Below are 25,240 nucleotides of genomic sequence, written 5' to 3'. Positions count from 1 at the left end.
TTTGTTCAAATATATTATACTAATCAATTAAATGAAAAAAAGAACACCTTGAAAATATAAGTGCCCTTTTGGAGAGAAAAATTGTGAGCAAAAACATAGACAAAATAGCTTGATAAATTGTACCAAATCCTGCAGGGCTTGCTGTGATACTTACATTTGGATATTTGTCGTGATAAAGTCTATTTTGACCTTCAGAATTGTCATTATATTACATGAAGCTGCTTATTAAAGTTGCTGAAAGGAAGGAAGCATCCATTTTGGTCCTGCTCTCAGAAAGCTTTGATAGATATTTATCACACAGTGATTGATTTGTCTGCCACCAATTGTTTCTAAACATGTCAACTAATCTTCCTTACAAGAAACAGTCTAGTATTAGCAGAAAGATATATTATAATGTCTTTTTGAAGTTTAATTTCATTTAATTTTGAAAATCTTCAAACCTTATGGAATTGATGATCAAGTTGATGTCAGAAGTTGGAACCATTATTTTTTTTAATGATGAACTTATATATGAGCATTAAATAATGAATATCTCTTACCCTATTCTTATAAATAGTTGTACTTCTGATGATAATGGTACTTGCTGATCCAATAATAGAGCTGTTAGGGAAGCTCAATAGGATTAATGTTTGTCTCTATTGTTGATGTAGGCTGACCTTTTTGTTAGACTTGTATACACCAGGGACATATTGATACAGCCCGTGGACATCTTGACTGATGAGATTTCAACATTAATCTCTGTATTAGTCTATGTGAAGCAGTGCTTAAAGGCCTGAAATATGATTTTTTTCTAGGAGTTTCCTCTGTTGTCTATTTTCATTTGTTGGCTATTGTTGTAGAAGTGTATAGTGTTTATGCTGTCTTTCTGTCCCTTCATTTCTCTACACCTTTTATACTTCCACCACTTTGCACTTGATTTGAATGACCATCCTTCCTTCCTTCCTTCCTTCTTTCCTTCCTTCCATACTTCTGTCTAGTACTCAGAGGGTACCCATCACTTTTCCATTACTTATCCTACACCACTTTTTGTAAAGTACTGTTTCTCAGTTTATGGGTAAATTGGTTTATGGACAAAATTGAATACAAAATTGGATGTAAATAAAAAAATACCAGTCACATATATTGCAAATTATACTGTACAGGTGTTATGTAAAAGACTTTATTATATCATAGCAGTGATTTACTCAATGTTCCTAGTGTACAAATTTTCATCAATTCACACTGAAATAAATTTGGTAATTTCTCTCTAGGTTACAGACCACCAATTCAACCAATGAGCATTTGGAACGTACGCAAAAATAGTCCTACGCAGAAATTACCCCTGTTCCTCATAGTGCTGTGAAAAAAGTTCTCATCTTATTTAAAAAATTGAAACAGTTTCTGAAAGGAAAAACATTTCTGTACATTTTATAGGTGCATTTTGCTTCTTGTGATGTGAAGCCTAATCTCCATAATGATTTTTAAATATACCCCTATCTTGTGAAAACACTTGGATTTCCCATGCTATTTATAGACCCTTCACTTCCGGTGACCAGTACTGCACTGCAAGTCTGCTAACCCCACATGCCATTCTGAGGATTGTGAGCTGACATATGTAGAATCATGCTGATATATAGTCATCTGCAGGTTAAAGTTAAGGTAAAGTCCAGAGAAGCCATTGAATATTGTGAAATTAGCATAGAAGCCTATGGGAAGTGGAATTAGTGGTTTTTAGCCTTAAGCTGAAGCCATGGCAAAATGAAAAGTTTCTTGAAATAGCTTTAAACTACTTGAAGATCTTGTTAACTTTGCCATGAGAGGAATACACTACAAAAATCCTTCAAAATATGCATTTTTTTAAGTTATAGGTCCAAATTATGGAAAATTGGTCTTTTTGGCTGATTTTTATGTCCTATCTTGTAGAAAGTGTAGAAAGTTTAGTAAAAATATCAAATATTAAACTTTGAGGGCTATATTTACCTAAATATGGTAGTAATAAGCACTTGAAATCAAGTTTTGTGTAGATTTGAGCAAAAATTAGGTTAGAAATGAGGAAAAACTCACTTTCATTACTGCGGTTAAGGCCATATAAGCATTCCCCTATGGCAACATGGAAAATCCATTATTGAGCACTTTTTTTGCTTTAGGTGCCCTTTACTGGTCATGTTTTAATGTGAAAACACTGTATTTACAAATTTAAAGCCAAATATATCACCTTTTGTGAAAATTTAAAGATTTAGGATTTTTGACATGTGATCAAGAAAAAGGGGGAGGCATGTCAGAAATAAATTTTTAAAAATAGACCAATTTCTCAGAAAATGATTACTTTTAAAACTATTTCTTCATTAATATTGTTAAAAAACAAGTTGTGATTGATATGTTTTATTTGAAAAGTCAGAAAAAGTTCTTTGCAAATATTTAATGCATTTCAGTATGGTAGAATATTTTCACTTTTTTGCTCGCACAACTTGGTTACCCTATATTTAAAAATCAAATATTTAAAAAAGTGCTTGTCACATTTCACTGAAACTTTGCAAATGCATTCAGTATGTGTGTAGGAAGATACCTGTATAGTTATTTATTTTTTCTAAGACAAAAAGTGACTCTTTAGGTTACAGACCACCAATTCAACCAATGAGCATTTGGAACGTACGCAAAAATAGTCCTACGCAGAAATTACCCCTGTTCCTCATAGTGCTGTGAAAAAAGTTCTCATCTTATTTAAAAAATTGAAACAGTTTCTGAAAGGAAAAACATTTCTGTACATTTTATAGGTGCATTTTGCTTCTTGTGATGTGAAGCCTAATCTCCATAATGATTTTTAAATATACCCCTATCTTGTGAAAACACTTGGATTTCCCATGCTATTTATAGACCCTTCACTTCCGGTGACCAGTACTGCACTGCAAGTCTGCTAACCCCACATGCCATTCTGAGGATTGTGAGCTGACATATGTAGAATCATGCTGATATATAGTCATCTGCAGGTTAAAGTTAAGGTAAAGTCCAGAGAAGCCATTGAATATTGTGAAATTAGCATAGAAGCCTATGGGAAGTGGAATTAGTGGTTTTTAGCCTCTAGGACTTTCTCACTCCAAAATGTCACAATATGTCACAACACAAATATCAATCCGCCATTCATAAAATTTAAAATTTATGTTGAAAATAGCAATGATTAATAAAGCAATTTATATAATAAATAGGATAATCAATTGGTTATGGTGAATAACCAAAATATGATCAAGCTTGTGCTAAGAATGCATTAAGATTTAACTTGCATACACACTCATTTTCAGCGCTGGTGATATTATTTTGGTTATTTACTCTTTCCATTAATTATCCTATGATTCTCCCATTTTAAGCCGAAGTTTCAAAATACACATGCAAATTTGATTTTTAGTCCCAATTCAATTTCTGTGAGAGTCTACTGTGGACCGATCATTTTTCATTTTCCAAATATTCTACAGATTTCATAGGAGAAACCGATTCTCTTTCAGCCTACTAGTTTAATTTAAACCATTTTTCAACTCTATAAAGTAAAATTAAACTTTGAACATGCTGGCTGAACTTTAACATCTTGAGTGGAGAAATAATTGAAACCATTCATTACTAAAGGAGAAGATATCTAAACATTTCATACATGCAATCTTGCAATATAAGTGGGTTACAGCCTTGCTCTCTGTTTCTAAGTTCAATATGGTCTCTGAGGTATATGTCGATCAAGAACATTTTCTTGACGGATCATGATAGAAATTTCAATCAATTAATTCCTTGTTGGTTGAATGGCTATTTTATTGTCCTTCAAAGGTGAATGGTTTGTTTATTGCTGTAGGTTGTTGAATTGATCTACATTAGCTAAATAAGCCTGCAAAGGTTAATATAGTTCAAATTTAACTGTATGTTGATGCTTGAAAGTATCAGTCTTTGTAAGAATTAGGAGGTGTTAAAAACATGGTTATAAAACCCTCCACTCTGATGGTTCATTTTCCCAAATTTAAGAGTAAGGACCAGAAGGTAGGATAGATAGTGATACACAGCAAATGCACTGCCGAATCCAGAATCTCAGAGGGAGCCACAAACAAATTATTATAAACATACTGAACAATCCCTTCCTAACTCACGTGTCAAACAGAATGATTTTGAACTATACATATTTCAGAGCATCCAAATGTGCGGTATGTAACTAACACTTTGTCTGAAATATTTTGATTTAGACTCCTTTCTTTGCAAGGAGAAGAAATTGATTGGAAATTAAAATTTCCCAGATAATGATTGTTTTAAAGCTAGCCATGTTATGTTTGCAAAATTAACTTCAAACAATTAACATTTATTCAGTCAATGAAGAGTAAACTGCTCCATTCTTAATTAAAATGACAAGGTAGTGCTAATTTTACAAAATCTCATAAGAGTAAAGGTGATGGTAACTTATCATGTCACAACAGAAATTAGCATTGTCACGTTAAATCCTAAGATATATTTTAGACTGAAGACTTTTTTGAGTCGCTAATATTGTTAGTGACTTCTTGCACTCATAATTTTTGTACTTAATATTTGCATATGATTTGCATAAATATGTAGTTATACACCACTAAATGCTGCAGATCCTTGACATGTTCACCACCATAGCATCATAGTTCTAGCTTAAGACGAGATAAAAATGTACCTCTTAAGTTTTCTATGTGTGTGTTCTACGTGTGTTTCATGCTTCAATGAGGATGGGAACTTTACATGAAATGATGGGTTAGCTTTGAACATTACCCAGTTTCTGATTCAGGCACTGAGGCTCGTTACAACACTATATGGGTACATTAGCACGCCCCGATGTTTATGAATATTCATTGCCAGCTGCTTAATCAGGTTCATAATCTGGTTCACTGGTCAATATCATAAGCGACCCAAAGATCTCTACAATGTACCTTTTTTTTAAACATATCATACGCATGTCTATGCGTGTTTATTTTTTAGCTTGTATTAGAACGGGAAGTTTACATTAAAAGATAATGATAGGTTAGCATTGAATTTATGTAATATTACCCACTTTCCGATTCAAACACAGGCGTTCTTTACAATTGATTATATAAAGGTCGTATATATTATCAGGACAACGATATCTATATAATAGCCATTTGGGTCATGACAGTTACGAAAGAGTACGCAATGATATCAAGGGAACCAAGATTCTAGCAGAAGTCACCCGATTTTAGAGAATATTGCATTAGTGTCATTACGGATTTTGAAAAAAAGCCAAAATCAGTGGCAGAGAATATTTGATGATTAGCAACTTTGAAGACTTCAGTCTTTGATTTTAAATGGTCTGCAACGCTCTGTAGAACAGGTCTTAAAAGCAGTGTTCTAGGGTTCCACTTTCCCGTCACCCAGGGCAAGTGCAATTTATGTGTGGGAAAGTTGTGTATTTTGGTCCACTTTCCCTTTGACAAATAGAATAGTTGAAAATAGTTGAATTTTTGGAAGGAGTTATTAAGATTGGGAAGTAAATATCAAAAGCGGGAAAGTTAACCTTCATTTTGAGCTTTCCCATTGAAACCTAAAATTTTTAACAATCCTAGAACACTGAAAAGAAGCCTTAAAATTGATACCCATCCAAATTAGAAGGGAATTGTAATTCCCCCTACTAATGCATTTATATATATCCATCTGTATCAATTCAAAATAATTTTGTTCATAAATAAATATTTGCTTTCTATATTTTACATTAAAGTGTCAATTTATATGATGACTTAGACTCATTATGAAACCAGAATAACTTTGTAAAGATCTCAGTCATCATGTTTCATTATTATTTTATTACTATTTTTCTATTTATGTATATTGCAAGAGAATTTATTAGGTCTACTACCTACAACTCATTCAATATCCCATTCTATAACCAACTTAGCTGTGTTGTTTTCATAAGAGGCTGTGATATAAATCTGATGCACAAGGACATAGAGATTGAAAAGTAACCAAGGGAACCAAAATTTTAGGGGTAATCATTCCATGACTTGAAATAACCAAAATAACAAGAACATAGAAATTAAAGTAAATGAGCAACTCCACTAAGAAATGGGAGCATTGACCAGGTGTCCTGGTAGGGTAAGTATCTTCTGCTTTCAAGAAACATTCCTCATATTAAGGTTAAAGAATTGCATTTAGTTTTTTGTCATGTGTTGCTTGGTAGACAAGTTTGATGTGCCCCTTAATTTGACAAAACATTTCTCCATTATTTGCTCTCTTTGCTTTGATTTTTTGGATTGCCTTAAGGGCAAGTTACATTAGAGATTGTTGTTGCCTTTGTTATTTTTACAGCTTTGGTGGGCAAGTAGGTGAGCACTTATTTCTAACTCTGTCTTACAGTTCCAACATGGTATGGGTTAATGGTCAGACATATTATGGTTCCATTTTGAATCTCACTCCATTGTTACCACATGCTCCATCGCCTCCCTGTGGACAGCCAATTAGGGGGACAAAGTTAAACATTGGTCAAATTTGCTTAGAAATTCACTGTAGCCTATGCCAGTAAAACCTTTTTAATGGAAGTAAAAAAAAAAACCATTAATTAAGCTGTCTTCAATTATAGAGTTATCTGCTCTATTCAGCTGCAATGGGCAAATTAATAAATTTGCAAACATTCAGCATTGACCCTTGAGTATTTTAAGTCAAACCATTGATATAAACCTGTACATCTTCCAATTAATCCATGATGATCCATTAATTCTATTCCATGACGACTCAGCCAGATGGTTGTTTTGGAAAAGAACTTTTTGGATTTGATTCAGCTGTAATACTGTCAAATATGATGAATGGAAAATGATTTCATCTCAGAATAGTCTGCATAATTATGTCGTATTACACATGTATTCATTTCTGTTGTGTGCGGAGGAACAAGTGGTCAACCATCAAATGATCCTACTTGATTATTTTGTTATTGTCATAAAAAGTGTCAGACAAACCAAGATTTGCTCAGTCAGGCCTTTCTATCCGTGAAAAGCTATGGCCAGGTTGTAATTATACCCCAGCTCCAAAGGAGATGGGGGTGGGGGGGCATACTGTTTTACCCTTGTCCGTGTTTCCTTACATTACAATTTTTTCTGTCATAATTTTCTTAGCAACTACTCATCACAGCAGCTTGAAATTTTAAAACATTCTTCTAGTAGGTTGGTGGGATTTATTTTCAGAAATATACCACAGCAACTTACTGTTTTTTTTCTTTTATTGTGATTGAAAGCAGAGGTAACACTTGTTAGCCATCACTTAAAGATTTCTTTTTTTTTTTGTCTTTCAAGATTACCTTTTTATATTTGCCTATCATGGTTTGATGATGGCCTTTGTCCTTGAGGTCAAAATTTCAGATTTTTTTTAATGTAACAAATCATTCCTTGGCTGTAACTTTTTACCACTTTATGACATTGTGTATTGTACCATGGTTAATAACCTTTTGACATTGAACTTTGACTTTGAAAAATGCACTAAAAGTGGAAGTGGCAATGTACAATGAATATTAAGAAAAATAACTATTAAATATATGAAAAAATGAAACTCTTATTAACTCAAAACTTCTCAGTCTTTCTAGGTTTAATCTCCTGCAAATGAAAATTCAATATGACTACAAATCTACCAATTTTACTTGGCTTTCCTATTCTTTTAATATTGGTTCATCTACTAATAGATGTAGGAAGGAAACCACTGAGTCGTTCCAATTTAGTTAAATTGGGGAAACCATTGTAAAATTTTCTTATTATCTTTAAAGCTTTGACAATGGAATACTACCTCCTACTCATTTTCTCGACTTTCTCGATCAATTAGTTTTGTCATTATGTGCTAATCATTGTCAGTCTTGCCACATTAAATATCTCCCTTCTAACATTTTAATGGTTCTTTTAATATTGTTTCTTTAAAGATATTGGCGCCATCAAAATCACAAGCAAGTGAAATGGTTCAGAGAAAACATGTTTATATACTAATATTCATGAAAACTAGGCAGTGGCTTGTTATACCTCATGAATTTGGAGCTAAAGTGCAATCACCTTATCCACCAATCTGTTTAGTCATTACATTTTCTCAGCTTCTATTGGGTAGAATGCTTAGATATTTGGTTTGTTGCTTTTGCATGGTGACTTGTAGCATGTTTTGTTGTTTTCCAGGTTCTTATATACGTCGTAGCTATTTTCTGTAAATGGTTGAGTGGGGATATTTGTAGCATGGTGCAGTGTGCAACTTCTTGTTCATGTCAGAAAGGAAAAATGGTCTTACCTTTTTGTGACCTCTTAAAGTATTTATTATTTTGTATTTAGGTTAAACACTGGTGCATTTTATTGTGTTTTACCCATATCTGTTTTTTTTTTCTTTATTCAACTTTTAATTTTTCTTCACTTATCCATCTGACTATTTTATTTTTTTCCTTGCTAATAGATCAGTAGTTATAAACTGTACCACTATTATAAGTCCGTTTGCCCATTTATCTTTCTTGAACATACTTGTGAAAACTTAAGAATTCAAAATCCCCAATAGATTTTGACCAAACTTGATACAAATATACTGTATTGTATGAAAACCTGAGTGGGATTTATGGTTTTTGTTGTTGTTTTTTCACCTAAGAAAGATAACTTCTCATGCATGAATTAAAATCTTTTGTAACTCAGATAGCCATGCAAAGTCAAGAAAATGAATGAAATATTCAACCTTAGTGAAAATTGCATATTTATATACAGGGATAATCATGAAAAATACTAATATCTTGCTATAAAGAAACTTTCAAACCTAGTATCCATACTTGTCCACAGTAATAAGGTTCAACATTTGCTGTTGTGTTAAGCTGCACCATGCCATGAAATTGATTTCCCCTCATGAAATATTAGATAGAAGCTAGCTGCCTTTAATTTAAGCAGTGGTTGTACTTACAATAATGTTTTTTACAAGGAGGGCTCACTGGAAAGAGTTATTTATAGGTTTTTTTTTATCAAATTTGCATGATGTATTTGATGAGTTTTATTTTTAGATTTTGTTTCCAATTTGGGCTAAGTTTGTAGAATACTAAATTAGGAATTTGTTATGCTGGTCAGGCTTTTATATGCTGATAATGAACATTAGGCAAGCTTGAAGAGTAATCAAGGGAACCAAGGTTATAGCGGTAATTAAAAGAATGTAATCCAGGGACAAAGACCCAACATGGAAAACAGACATACACAACAAAGAACATAAAGTAACTAAAATCATACATACAAAGTAACAAAAGTAAATGAGCAACTCGGACTCAACTAAAAACTGGGAACATGAAGGTTGATTATCCTTTTGATTCAAACTGAAAAAAAAAAAGTTTTAGTATGGACAAAAACATGAATCATTTCATAGATATTAACTTTAAAAATCCAAAGAGGGAAATATCCCTCGTAATTTTTTGTCCAAGAGGGAGATTTGACTTTGAGGCAAACTTAGCCGTCAATTTTTTTTTGTAATAAAATTTTGAAAATGAAGTTTTGAAACATTTCAACATAAGTTCAATTTTTTGTAAAGAACACTGTCATTCGGGGACAAATTGAAATGTGACACATCAGAGCTTTTAGTCCTTTCCCCTTTTCACTGATTATTGTAACTGGTGATATAGACCTTCATAGAATCCCAATGATAAAGAATTCTGGTCATAGTGGTTTCATGTTTCATGTTTCATGGACAAATTTTTCATACTACGCCTCACAAAAATGAAGAAGTTGCTTGCACTTTTCCTTTCTGTAGGCACTAAAATAATTAAGTATGTTTTTATTTGAATATTTTTTATGCTCTGTGCAATAGTTGAAAGGTATTGTCAAACATAGGGAAAACCACATATAACAAATGTTTTTTTTTTTTTCAAGGCAAAACTAGAAAGTTAGAAACAACATCAACAAGCCAGAGTTACAATGTCATACTCTGTCATGTCACATAATGATTTTGTTGTTACTGCCCAGTTCTTCAACATGACATTTTTGGTCATTCTTTGACTATCTGTTTTATGCCTTTTGATCATGAGACTTCTTAGATTAAATCAAGCATCAAGGCTACGGAAATTGTATTTTTAATGATAGTGGAAAGTATCCAGCAATAATTCACCACCATGCTCTGGTGTTAATAACAAGTTCTGGTTGACCCTTTAAGACCACCATGCTCTGGTGTTAATAGCAAGTTCTGGTTGACCCTTTAAGACCACCATGCTCTGGTGTTAATAGCAAGTTCTGGTTGACCCTTTAAGACCACCATGCTCTGGTGTTAATAGCAAGTTCTGGTTGACCCTTTAAGACCACCATGCTCTGGTGTTAATAGCAAGTTCTGGTTGACCCTTTAAGACCACCATGCTCTGGTGTTAATAGCAAGTTCTGGTTGACCCTTTAAGACCACCATGCTCTGGTGTTAATAGCAAGTTCTGGTTGACCCTTTAAGACCACCATGCTCTGGTGTTAAAAGCAAGTTCTGGTTCACCATTTAAGGTCATTAATTGCTGTAGTATTGATTTGGTGAAATGTCAGTTCATTTAAGAAATAGAATAAATAAAACATTCTTTCATGTCATGAAATCCCAGTGGAGATTCGGTGAAAATCATTGCACTTTCTCTAGAACTCAGGTTTTTAGTTGGCTTTTAAAGCTAATCAATACAGACTAAGTGCTTATTCACAGCTGTATTTGTCCAATTTTTCTCAATATTGGTTGTATTTTTGTTCTTTTTCTGAATCCGAAATGCAGCAGTTTCAGAGTTCCATTGTCAGTTTTTGTCCTTGGTATTTATATTAGTTCCTGTAAACCAACTAGCAAAAATTACCGCAAATTTAAATTGCTGCATTTTGAGTCTCTATCTTTGAGAGTGTGATGCCAGATTAAGAAGAGGGAAAATTTGATATATGTATCCCCCTCCACAAAACCTGGTTTACATAACTTTCAGTAGATGGTATGCACAATAGTTTTGAGATTATTTTATAGTTCAAATACATCAAAAACAATAGATGAGTGGAAAATCATTCTCTTTGCAATTGACTCAAAAAATTTTCAAAAGAGGCATGAATCAATGTCTTTTAATTTTGAACATGATAAAAATTCTTAGGAGGTACTTTGTTGGACTCTGTTTCTCATTGATATGTTAATTCAAATTCTCCATTACTCAGTAATTCTCATGAAATTATTTAAGAAATAAATCAGGGAAACTCTATTTTATCATTGTTTTACTACGGGCCGGGCATTTATGCCACATTGTTTTATTTCAGGTGGTAGGGAGGGGTTAAATAACAACATAAATGCCAGCCCATGGTAAAACAGTGATAAAATGAGTTTCGATTCTAATAGGACTAGTTTTTCATATTTTTGAACAGATGTAGTCTATGTGTTGCATGAAATATTGGTCATGTGTTTATCACCTTTTTACCATTGCTGTGGTCTAAAGAGCTCTGAAGCATGTCTATTAGAATGGAAAGTTATTTATAAAAGTCTGTATTTGAACAATCACCATGCTAGACTAGGTAAACACAACTTGAATAATGATATTGATATTAACAATCTTAGAAATAAAAACAATTTTTTTTTTTAATTAATAAGCATTTTTATTTTCTTTTTCAGTCAAGAAATATCACAGACTGAGAAAGCAAAGTTTGGAGAATTATGTCAGGTATAAAGGGTTTATAGTATATTTAGAAAGAGATAGAAAGGGTCAGGAAGCAATTTTTTAAATCCTTTCAGAAAAAAAATGAAAATAATCAGTACAAAAATGAACATCAACTTCTCTTAATTGGCCGAAAATTGAAAGAGTAATCAAAGGAACCAAGGTTATAGCGGTAATCAAAAGAATGTAATCCAGGGACAAAGACCAGACATGGAAAACAGACACACACAACAAAGAACATAAAGTAACTAAAATCATACATACAAAGTAACAAGAAAAAATGAGCAACTCGGACTCCACTAAAAACTGGGAGCATGGACCAGGTGCACCGGTAAGGTAAGCGTCCTCTGCTTTTCTAGAACCACCCGCCAAGTGAAAGCAGTCAACATATTGTTAATGTCTTGAATTAATTCAGGTGTATGTTTAAGATAAGCCTAGTTTGCCATTCTGACTGAAAATTATTATTTTGGAATATTTTGATATAAAATATATTTTAGAAAGTTGAATTTGTTTTTTCTTAAGATTTGCTTACTTCTGAATGAATAGAAAAATGTTTAGTACAAGACCATGTAAAAATCAAGCAGGTGGTGTTATGTTAAAAATGTTCTCACTGAAATACATTCACCAAATCTTGAAACCACTCTTGATACAGGTAGTACTACTGATGGGATAGCATCATGAAGGGAGATAATTTTTGACTGATAACTTATGATGGAAATGACAGGGAAATTAGGCAGTGCATTTCAACAAAATTTTAAACCATTAAAGGGAAATCAAGGGAACTAGAATTTGAATAGTCATCAAAAAGAACATAATCTAGGAAAGGATATTGACTACAAAAAGAAAACAGACACACGCAATGAAGAACATGAAATAATCAAAGTAACAGGTACAAAGAAACAAAAGTAAGTGAGCAACTCTGTCTCCACTAAAAACTTGAAGCATGGACCAGGTGCACCAGTAGGGTAAATCACTGGGAGCATGGACTAGATGCATCAGTAGGGTAAATCGATCTTCATCACCCTAGATTTGTGCTACCAGGTATATTATAGGGAACAAGTATAAGGTACATTGAATGTATTTTACCAATAAAAAATTATATTTTTTTTTCTATGTATCTATTGCCTATCTGATTTTTGCTTGGATCTGTACTCAAAACCAGTCAGATGGCAAGGAATATGGATGAAGCCCAGAAAACAGAAAATATACAACTAACAAACCATACAAAAAAAAACCCAAAACAAATTGAATAAAATACAATAACTTGTTTTTTTTCAAGTATTTAAGCAAAGCATTAATTTAGTAAACTATAATATACTAAATAAGCCTAAAGAGTTGTATTACATTGTACTATATTTAGAAATTGTACTATATTTAGAAATGATGATAATTGGAGAGCTGATCAATCACCCAGTGGGGTACCACTATCATAATAACTTTTGTGTTACATGTAAACAGTCTTATTTTTCTACTTTTAGTATGTTCCAGGAAGACTTTGGTTTGCAAGATATGTTAATTCACAGGTAATTACTGTAAAGTGAGAGTTCTGTGAGATTTGGATCTTTCCACTTTAATTTCATATTAAAGTCTCAAGTAGCAAGTTAAACTGTTCAGGTTTTATTATTGTGATTACAGTATTGCCACAAGTCTTTAATGATAAAACCATATTACCTGCTGTATTTAAAGTACCTTGAAACTGGTACAATTCTATCCATTCTCTCATTCCAGTAAAGATGTTCCGAGACACATTGTGTCTAATGTATAAAAGTTGTTTCTATGTAATAAACATTAGTATAGAAGATAACGGCTTTTCAGGGAACAGAAAACGTTACCATGGGGATTGGATATTAGTTGTTTTTTTCTGAAGAGCAACAATTAATGTTGACATATCGATGATAAATAAAATCGGGTCGGTAAAAATGATTCCTGAAAGTAATAAACAGGATATATTGTCCAAGGAATTCAAGAGAAAATAGATATATTCCATAATCAGCAATTACTGGTCTAATTTTCTGAGGACACTTATTTTTTTCTTGGTTGCTGCTTCAATAAGATATATATATTCTGAAAGCACATCATTGATTTAGAGTACTGTATACATCAGCATGACTGTCATTTTTGTGTCATTCAATATAAGCTTAACTCATTCTGACTTCAAAAGCATTATTTCTTAAGTACTGGATCCAAAAGCCCCTGAATTTTTCCTCTAAATTTGGAATTTTTAAACGTCCTGTTCTCTGGCTTATTTTCTGTGCTTTTATCATTTTTTTTTTATTTTAATAATTAAACTTATTTTTGTTTCAGTAAACAAGGTAAGGGCATGAGATGACATGTAAAATTTTCATAGAACCTTTTCAAAATATAGCACACAAAAGTAATACTGGTACTTTTTCAAGACAATTTTGACACTCAATAGCAATGGTACATGTATATGTATGTTTTTTTTTCCTTTGCAATGAGTGGTGTCACCTGATTTTCCAGAAAATAAGTACAAAATGCTGTGATTTTTCAGTAAAACTTAAAATTTAGAGTTAAAATAAATTTTCCATTCTGTTTCTCAAATTTATGTCAAACTCATACAATGAATATAGAAGTCGTAATAATTGCTTTTTCCGTTAAGGTGTTATATTTTTATTAATGAGGTATAAAAGAGTCCTTATCATTCAAGGTCCTGGTTCTGTTCCTTTGAACCTTTAAGAAATTATTCAAACTTTTATACGAAATTTCCTTAATGCAAATTGTTGTACAGTTTTTTATGTAGGAGAAATTTATTTTAATATTTCTAATGTGATGTCATACTAACTAGGTGATTATGGTTCTTTTGAAGCTTCGACTCTTCAATTCATTTGATTTATTATTTTTTTTTTTTTGTCTTAATTTAATGTATCCTGCTTTTGTGATTTAGCTACTAACAGTTTCCAAGATTCTGTTTTTACTAAAACTATAAATAATGAGAAACTGTGGTGTATTTGCAAGGAAGAATTTTCACAGTTTCTGATAATTTTGTGTGTGTAAATATTGTCCCCCCCCCAGTTGTTGGAATCACCTTGTCGGTCTGTCATTCTGTTATTCTGTCCTTCTGTCCAAATTTTGTCGCAATTATCTTGGCTCCAAATGGATGGATTGATATCAAATTTGGTGTGTGGCTTCATTTGGATAAGGCATATGGTGCTCCAGAATATCAACTCCCTGTTTCATGAAACATTGCAATTTTTCATTATGTGGAATGATAGGGAAAATTTTTGTCACAAAAATCTTGGCTCCCAAAATAGATTGTTTTTAATTTTGGTGAACAGATAGGGTATACGTTGTACATGATTTCTTGAAGCTTTCATATATCAACTTCCTGTACAAGTTGAAGTATGCCTAGCACTCAACATAATGTTTATTATGCTTTTATCAACTTAAAAAAAATACGGAAATCAAGTACATTGTGAAAAACAACTGGTTCATTTTTTAATATTCACTTAAATTTCACCCTTTCCTTCATTGGTCCTTCTCTTGATTATATTGCATTAAATATTTTTTCAGGAATGAAATATTATTAATTTGACCAATTACAAACCATCTCAGACATACTGTAAATGTATTAATTCTTGCTATTTTTGTGATGGACTGAAAAGCACAAAAAGTTGTACCTGTGAAAATGATTTTTAACACTATAAAATGCTTATCAGTTTCTGAAACAGCAAATATTGATACCTGTGAATATCTTTGAAAATTAGCAACTGTGAAAAATTAAGTAGCTGTCTTTGTAAGAATCATGCAAAATCTGAAAAATGTGATACACTCCAAAAAAGGCTACATATTTTTATTTTTGTAATTAAGTTGTTTTATGGGTCTATACTATGAAATGTGTAATTATTCATTCAAATCTGTCTGCTCTTAGGAGATAATCCACATTGAAAATCCAGTAGATTCTATTGTATTTGAGTGCCATTTACAGAGTTATCTCCCTTAATTTTGAAATCTACAGTGCATTCTATATAATTTTTATCTCCTAAGAGCACGGGTTATATGAAAAACCACATGTCAATTTCTGTTTACTATGACATTTCAAACAAAATATAAAAAATTAAAATATGTAGGCTTTTTACCCATGAATCACATTTTGCATGATCCTTAGCTGGAGTGCTACTTAATACATTTACAGTATCTGGAGTGATGTAAATGTTAGGGAGTATAACTACAAAAATACTGAATACAACTGGAGACCATCATCCAATACCCGGGTACATTATGATTATTAACTCTGAAATATAAATAAAAATAACAGTGCATTGATTTGACATAAAATTAATTTAAGTCGAAGACTTATAATTGTGGGAAAGTGTGAAGTTGTGTCAACATTTTTACCAATTTGAGCTGCATTGACAAATAAAAGTTTTCGTCAAGTCAGTGCATCGTTATTGTCTTTCTACAGCAACAAACAATTTGAAAAAAAAATTAAGCAAGGAGATACCACAATTTTGATTGGATGCAGGGAATATCCTATCAACTTCTAAATAATTAGTAATGTAACCTATTTGATGCTATAACAAGAAATTATATTTAATCAGTGATAGATATATATTCAATACAGTTTGACAACCCAGATAGACCAATTGCTTTATAAATGTTATTTTATGATTCCGTGCTGAACTGGGCATTGACAGCTTTTTTAAATTTTGCCAAAAAACCTGCTATCTTAACAAGCTTTTTCTTAAAAGATCCTGTTTCTTTTCTCCTGTTGTAGTACTGTGGAAGAACTTTTCTATTAATGGATACCCATTTGTACTTTGAGTGGCTTGATCATATATCATATTTATAGTCCTTGACGCACTATCATGAAATCCACCAATTTGAAAATTCATATACTTTTATTTTTTCAAAACCATGAATTTGATAATGATGAATACAGGTACATGTGACCTAACAGTACAGGTACACAGCCAAATGTGCCACATATGATAATCATATGGTGCTCTATTCATATGACAATCATATGATATTTAACATATGATAGTCATATGATTATCATATGATTCTCATATGTTAATTTTGGCTTGAAAACATATGACAATTATATGTTTGTGAAAGACATGATTATCATATGATAATCATGCAATTATCATATGTAAACCGAAACATATGATGATCATATGGTGCTTGATTTATATGATAATGATATGATGCAAACCATATGATTCTCATGTTTGACATATTTGCCTGTGTAGTGTCTTCCTTGTAGAAGATAACTATTATTGGAGCACACCTGTCTTAAAATGTCAAACACATTTTTTTATAAACTCTCAATTACACATAGTGTTCTAGATTTATTAATGATTTATACAGGTTTTGTCCTAGAAATTTGACATGATAAGCCATTACTGATCTAATTTTAGATAGACATTTATGTTTCCTCTTGGTAGCTGCTTCCATTAGAAATATATTGTAGAAACACTTTCAATCAAAAGTATGATTGCTTGGAGACAAATATCAGTATGGCTTTGTCATTTGTGCGTCTTACAATTCAAGGCTGAAGTCATCTTGACTTAAGTACTTTTAAGACTGGAGACAGAAATCCCCCAAAACTGACTTTTTGACTATGTTTTTTTGTTCAATTTTGTTGAGTGATCAATTAATACAACTTGTATTTCAATCACTGAATAATAGATGAACTCAGGTCAACAAACTCATGACATAAAACCACTTCTAGATTTGTTCTATAGATTAAATGAAATTAAGAATGTTCTCAGTAGTAATAAGGCCAAGAAAAAAAATACCTGTGTTTCTGCAAAAATGCTTTTAAAAACTATGGTAGGTAGGTAAAACTATAAACTTTCTTCAAAGTTTTTGATTGCTTTTTGTTATAGACACATTCAGACTTTAACAGTGCTTGTCAAAAAATAGCAAAAAAAAAAACTAGGATTGGTAAGGTTAGTGGAATCACAGGTCTAATGGAATATAAAGAAGTTTGCTATGCTTTTAGTACTTATAAGTGTCTTAACATTTTTTGTTCAATTCTCTCTTTTTTTTACAAACATGCTATAAAAAGAAGCCATATAAAAGTTTGACACCTTACTGATGTAGATTTTCTGTTGATATTTGGTTGATTGCCTTTTCATTTATTATTTAGCTATAGAAAAAAATAATTTGTGGTTCTATATTTCACATTTGTTCTGTTTCATAGTGCTAATTTCATCCCAAAATGTATGTCATATTACTGCAAATTGGAATTATTGCAATAAGTTATAACATTGCAGTACATTTGTAGTTATATCTCATGTTACAGATTAAAGTAAGATTTTCTTCAAAGTTCCAAAATGTAAATCACATTTTTCACTAAATTGCTATAAAAACACAACTGTATAGTATAATTTTTTAAGTTTCAAGGAAATTATATTGTTTGATACAATCTATCACAAGTTTGATGTAAAAATCTCCATTATAGCCAGATATTTAAAAATTAACTGGAGCTGTATTTTTTTTCAGAGAGTTCACAGTAAGATGGTGTCAGAACCAATATTCTTCCGACTTGTCCAGTATTTTGCTGTGGTGCTGTTTGAATGCAATGAAGCAGAGGATTTCTCTCCTGCCAAATCCCTGATGAATATGTGCTTCACTTTTTACTGTCAAAGTGAGTAATAATTAAGTAGCTTTCCACCTAAGAATCATGCAAAATATGATTCATGGTTGGAAATCCTACATGTTTTTATTTTTGATATGTAGTTTTAATTCTTATAGTAAACAGAAATTGACATGTGGTTTTTCATATAAACCGTGCTCTTAGCAGATAAAAATTATATAGAATGTACTGTGGAATACATAATTAAGGGAGATAACTCTGTAAATGACACTTAAATACAATAGGAACTGATTTTTTATGTGGATTATCTCCTAAGAGCAGACAGATTGGAATGAATAATTATATATTTCATGATATATACCCATACAAAAACTTAATTTCAAAAATAAAAATATGTACCTTTTTTGAGGTGTATCACATTTTGCAGAATTTGCGTGATTCTTACAAAGACATTTACTTAAGTTAACATTTCAAGGGAAATTAATTTTTAGTTTGTGTTCTTAAATATGATATTATGCTTTGCCCATAAGGGATGGAGCTATTTTTACTCAAATGATGACTGTTTTATGATAGTTGTTATTTGTAATGTATCAACTAACAGGAATAAGTAAGACTCCTAGAACATCCACTATGAGCCTTGGTTAAAAAGTCCACTACTGAATTAAGTATGTCATTTCTGAGCCAATCATTTTTCAAATTCTTTACATATATAGGACTTAACTGATATTTCATCTCCAATATCTTTAGAAAAATACCAGTAAAAGAAAGAAGAATTTCTTTTACCTTAAAACTGCAATTAAAAGAACTATGAAAAAAAAAAAATGACTCAGTTATGCTGGGTATCACATTTCGCAGTATTGAACTCGCTGTGGTACTAGTTATATTTTTTAGTCTGTTCCATCAGTAAAAAAAGTACAGGCTTACAAATAAAAATTTAACAATAACCTGTATTCATCAACATTTGTGTACATAATATCTGTACAGTGAAACCTGTCTAAACTGAACCCTTTTGGACTGATAATTTTGTTCTGATAAGGCAAGTATTTGGTTTACACCGATTTCAAATGTATTGAAAGTAGAATGGACTTCAGAAGTGTCTGGATTACACAGGTGACCAGTTTACCCAGGGTTTGGTTTGACAGGATTTACTGTACCATTGTACTCTATGACACTGTAGTAAAATGCTTGGAAATTGTCGCCTATAAAAGATAATATGAAGTACTTTAATTTGTGTTATCAATTTTCATGGATTAGGGAAGAAACACAAGTTCATGGATTCTTAAATTGGTGGTTTTGAGGTTTTCCATATATACATCAATGGGAATCTCTTTTCGTTGGGAACCAAATTTCGTGGTTTTGCCTACCCATGAAAACCACAAAAATTAGAACCGCATGAACTATAGTACTTTTACAGTAGGTATTGGAGGTTATTTTTTTAGACAAGGAGCAACAGATACCATGTAGCGGGTAATTTTTGTGGGGGCTAATTTTGGCATATTTGAGCAGTCTGTCTATAAACACCAAAGTAAATTCTGCAAAATTTTTTCCTCTGGGCTGAAGTATTTTATGCACCACTTAGCCAAAATTATAAATGCCAAAACTATTATTATACTTGTTTGCACTTGCCTAAATAACCCATACAATATTGTAGGATTACTCCCATTGCTTGACTGAATTATTATCGTAGCTCCTATAAATTCCATCATCATTACTGTCTATTAATCAAGATGACATTTTAAATCCCCAGAGTACAACAAAATATATAGTTAAACACACAAATCAACTGGTAATTAATGTCATTATTGAAATGGACATTTGCTGTCAAATACTATATAGTCTCCAAAGCTCAGAGGAACTATTGATTTCAAGCCTGTTGTCATAAATCCATGTACATTTTCAAAATGAGACACATTTAGTATTTGCAAAGAAACCTGACTGATCCAAATTTTGAGTAAACTTGCCTGGGTTTCATAAAAAAAATCTCAACTTGAGAATTTCTTCAAGTCCTTTGATTTTCCTAAATCTTAAATTTCAAGTGATCTGAGTGGTCAAAATATGAGTCAAGGAAAGATTTGAGTAAAAGCTCAATTGAGATGTTTTATGAAACTAGACCCTGGGCACCTTTTAAACTATATATTTTTTGAAGTTTTTCATAGCAGTTATAGTTTCCTTTGAACCTGTGTTAAATGATCACTGAACAAATTTTGTAGTCCGAAAGGAAGGTTATACAGACTTCACTGCATTTATTTTGGAGGTAGAATTTGTAAAAAATCAAGATTTCATGCCCCCAAAAAAAACCTCAAAATACTTTCCCAATTTATGATGAGAAATATGCTCCTTGCTCCTTTCTTTTGGTCTGTGATTGTAGATATATATGGAACAGCAAAATATGGATTTAATTACAATTCCAAGGGGTAGACTAATATTTTTGTTTATGAACATTTTTGTTTTTTCCAGTTCCTTGTGGCAAAACAATAGAGAAAAACTTCCTATATAATTTCTTATGTGATCAACCGATCTGGCAGTCCTTACGGTTTTGGAATGCTGCTTATTTTGATGCAGTGCAGTGTGAACGAGCAAGGAGACCTGTGACTACAAGGCAAGAAGCCAAAGTTGATAAGAATACACACTTTGGGGAGAGGGGGTCTTTTTGCTATTTAAAAAAAAAAATTGAACTGTTTCTTTTTTTGGTTAATTGGTTTTATTGCAAGTTTTTATTTTAGTTGAAAAAAAATTGATTTTTTTTTTGGTAACCAGAAATTAAAATTTAGTTTATAACTTCATATGCAAATGATCAACAGATGTTAAATATACATATAAAACTAAACATAGAGACTGGTGAAATGGAAAAGAATGAAATTCATATACCATTATTTACAGGAATGATGCAACAGATGAACAGAAAGATGACAGGAAGTTCCAGGAAAATATTACATTTGGACAGTTAGGGTAAGTATATTGTATATTTCTAACAGATAAGAATTGAATCACTGATGGTCCATTAACTAATTGGGATTTTATGTCCTTGACTATTTTTTTGGGTTGTTGAGAATTCTGTAGTACTATATATAGATGATGTATAGTATGTACCATGCTATATTTTAACCATGTAATGTCATACGCTTTTTTCGAAATAATAAAAGTTTTCCTTCACATTCTGGTCTTTACCTATAACACTACATGGATGGCATTGTCCATTATATGATGATTGGGGGTTTTTAAGGTCTTGACTATCCTTATGAATCTCGCATGACCACCCCTTACAGGGATTCTGTCAGCATGTCTGTTAGTAGATGGAGGTAGTGAAGCCCGGCCTTTGGGATACCTGACCGAAGAACTCAGAGTATGTCCTACCTGTGACTGGACTGCTCTTTTGACACTCTGGCCTACTACCACACCCCATGTGGGTCTGAGAGCGTTTCCCCACTATTTGGGAGTACATCAACATGTAGAGTGAGTCCATTATAATGGATTAATCATTTTAAATCATTACTTGTGAATGAAAGATATCAATTAGTTCCATAACTGGTCATTGGTCCATTTATAAAACTGGTCTTAAAACAATTTATTGGACTGATAAAGGTTTTGTTTCATTTAACTGATCACAGTGTAGTTTTTTTCATCACTAATCAATAGGTGATGTTACATGACTATGATGCAGAGAACATTCACTCTACCCTTGCACTTGGTCCATACTACCACAAAGTTGTTGACATCTGCATCACTTGATTTTATGTATGTTTCTTTTTCTGTTGTTTTTTTATTATTGTCTCTATGTTTTCTTGACCAAGTCTTTGTCCCTTTATATTTCTGATGCCCTGTGCCAGTCCGGATGTCAAAAGGATAGGCCTGCAGCAGCGCTAAGCTTGTCGTAAAAGGTGACTAAATGGTGCTTAGAACCCTAGCTGGGGGCTAGGGCACTCTGCCCACAGAGCAACTGAGTTGTGTGCCCCAGGTAGTGGAATGGGGTACCCCTGGCGTGTTAATGCTGGGGTTGTCAGGCTATAATACGGAAAACCTGACCGCAAACCATAGTGGTGCACTGTGTTGGGAAAGATGCCATGTTCCTCGTACGTTATAAAGAAACCTACTGTGGTATTCTCCAGGAGTAGGAACCATACGGCTTTGCCACAGGAGGCTAAATTGCCCGACCCTGCCCACCTCTCCCTGTTTCCAGTGGCAATCAAAATTTGTCAACCCCATTGTCCTTGTGTCCCATCCCATTTTTCATTTCATCATCATTTCATGTTCATTTTATCATCCACTTCATGTTCATCGCCTGAATATAGCTGAAATATTGCTACTTCGGCTTTCAACCCCAACAAACAAACAAACCCTCTAGCGGCTGGGCTGCTGTGTTGACGCTCTGGCCTACTCCCAGACCCCATGTGGGTCTGAGAGTGTTTTCCTACTCTAACTGTTTGGGAGTATGTCAATGTGTAGAGTGACCAGTCACACATTGGAGACACTGTTTTTATAGTGTGTGCATTTAAATTTCTAAAAATAGATAGCTGTATTTGTGCGAGGTTCGGCGTTAAATCCCAACAAACAAACAATATATTTCTGACCTTGCACTGACTGTAGTTTGGTTAAATGGTCTAACTGAAATGGGAAATTTTTTTACCAATTTTAATTTGTTTCACTTCAAAGTATAAAAATATTGAAAAGAAAGGTGTAGGACTAGTATAAAGCATTGGGGTTGTTTGATTGTTGTCATCTTGATATACATGAATTATAGATTTGCCTTGTGACTTAAGTACCAGCTCATATAAAATTCCGACACTGGCTATGGCAGGGGAGGTTCATGATGTAGAACCCACTGAACAATGATAGTTTTTGGTCTATGTATGCTGTGTTTTCATTTTATGACAGTCCTTTTGGTACACAGATCTGTATTTTTGATAGAAATGTACGTTCATCTTCCACCAAAATTAATCGAATTGAACCCAGTCAAACTAAATTTAGAACATTATAGTTCTTAAAAATAGCAAATTTCATACACAATCTATTTACTTTTTATGTCAAAAGTGCAACATCCAAGTAACAAACTAATACTGATCATGTGATCTTTAAATGTTTCTGAATCAGAAATGTGTTTGACTTTGGTGGGTTTTTGATATGCCTGAATCACCTGCTGTCAGAAAGATTGCTACTTAAAACCACAATAAATCAATCAAAAAAGGGGTTACATTGTTTTGATATTTTGCAGGTTAACTATAATTAAACACAGACAATTTTTGTTCATGTTTTATTAAGATCAATATAAAATTTTATTTAGTGTTTTAACATTAATTTGAATTGCTCAAGAATTGATTGTGTGCATGTAGTTTTAAAAACGAACACCTAACTGTTACTGTACTGTAAACCATAAACTTTTGTGATAAGACCTATAACATGAAAGTTATACTGTCCTGAATATTGACTTTGAAGAACATTATGAGGTTTATGAAAATGTAACTACATTGATAACAAAAACCATGAAAAAAGTGATTAAAAGACTATCCGAAAATTCCCCAGTTAATACATGTAGTAGTAATCAGTTATGTAAGGAAGTACAACACCTTGCTTTGCATTCTATTTAGTGCCTTATCCATCTGATTAATAACTGACTAGATAAAAAAACCATGCATTAGTTTTCAGTAATTAATCATCTATATTGAAATCTTTTACTCAAGATAATTAGCTGTCAGTAACACACCAAAATAGATTCATCTACCGTCTACTTGATTTCATAATATGTCTATGATGTGTCATTGCAAGTCATAAGTTATAAGGATTTTACTCCTTATAAAAATTCTGCGGAATTACAAAACAGTCACTTAGTCAGGGTTTTCATAATATTTTGATCGAAAGTCATGATCAAGCATGAGGCTTGTGTATTAGTCACTTTAAAGAATACTCAGGTATAGTAATTTTTTTTCCTAATTTTGTGGATTTATTTTAAATGATTTCAAGATCAGTTTAGGAGTACTCTAATCATTTAAGTAGCAGTCTATATAGAAATCAGACAGGATGTGATTCATTCATGTCAAAAACCCACCGAATTCAGTGTTATTTCTTGTTTCGAAATAGCTTTCAGATAAAAATCATATAGATTGTACATGAAATTAGCACTTTGCAAGAGTTATCTTTCTTGATTATGTTTGATTTGGTTGATTTTAGTGCGAGATAAATGTATGATTTTCAAAAAAGTACAGATCTGAATACAGAAATAATTATTGTTATATGAAAATATAGCATAAGTAGACTGAAAAAGCATTGTTTGTTTGGTGGGTTTTTCTACACCATGAATCACTTAACCATTGGCAGTGTCTGAATTTTATATGGACTGATACTTAACATCCCTCCAATTGATGGTTAAATTATGGCATGATGAATTATTTTTATACCCCATCCAATGAGTGGATTGTATGCTTGTCCATCCACAACAATTTTGTCACAAAAATATTGAGTTCCATTGGACAGATTGATTTGAAATTTTTTTGTGGAATTAAATAGATGAGGCATATATTGTAAGCCAGGTGGTTGCTATCCAATATAACTTTCTGTTTCCTGTGACTTCTAATTTTTCACTACATGGATGATTGAGAAAACTTTTCTTTACAAAAATCTTAGCTCCCACTGTATAGATTCATTTCAAATTTTGTATGTGGCTTTATAATGATGGGGCGTATGTTAATAGCCATTTTGTACAAATTAGGGTATATCTAGCACCAAGATGCATGTAACTTCATGTTGCAATGACTTTTTTATTGCTCTGCACTGTCTTGAATTGTAACAATTTCTAAATACAAATGTACATTGAAAAATAATACAATTCCATAATTATGTAACATTCTGTTAGAGTAACATTTTTTTCCTATTTCAGAACATAAACAATTCCATAATTATGAGACATTCTGTTAGAGTAACATTTGTTTTCCAATTACAGGACATTTACATCAAACATGAGGTCATTTGGACTGAGTAAAGATTTATGTTTAGAGTTTTTGAGGAAACAATCTACAATTGGAAACCTTAAACCAGGTACTGTGAACATCATTAAACTGTCAAGATGATTTTTAACTGCTATTTGT

At 32.3% G+C, this 25,240-nt stretch overlaps 1 protein-coding gene across 3 annotated transcripts in view; it reads left to right on the top strand.

The window, feature by feature from the left end:
• LOC148616838 (uncharacterized) overlaps nucleotides 1-25,240 on the top strand; it is a 55,432-nt gene that overhangs the window by 23,096 nt on the left and 7,096 nt on the right. For all 3 annotated transcript variants that reach the window (XM_088583951.1, XM_088583952.1, XM_088583953.1), the window contains 6 exons: nucleotides 11,554-11,602; nucleotides 13,075-13,119; nucleotides 18,071-18,215; nucleotides 20,622-20,763; nucleotides 21,045-21,113; nucleotides 25,096-25,190. In XM_088583951.1, coding sequence (XP_088440077.1) covers nucleotides 11,554-11,602; nucleotides 13,075-13,119; nucleotides 18,071-18,215; nucleotides 20,622-20,763; nucleotides 21,045-21,113; nucleotides 25,096-25,190 — 545 coding nt within the window. The remainder of the gene's footprint in view (nucleotides 1-11,553; nucleotides 11,603-13,074; nucleotides 13,120-18,070; nucleotides 18,216-20,621; nucleotides 20,764-21,044; nucleotides 21,114-25,095; nucleotides 25,191-25,240) is intronic.

Source organism: Perna viridis, chromosome 5 (genome assembly GCF_037379345.1).
Source record: "Perna viridis isolate PV_CMFRI_1.1 ecotype Kerala chromosome 5, ASM3737934v1, whole genome shotgun sequence".
Taxonomy (NCBI): Eukaryota; Metazoa; Mollusca; class Bivalvia; order Mytilida; family Mytilidae; genus Perna; species Perna viridis.
The sequence above is the reverse complement of the archived record's forward strand: the minus strand, read 5'-3'. Positions and strand labels throughout refer to the sequence as shown.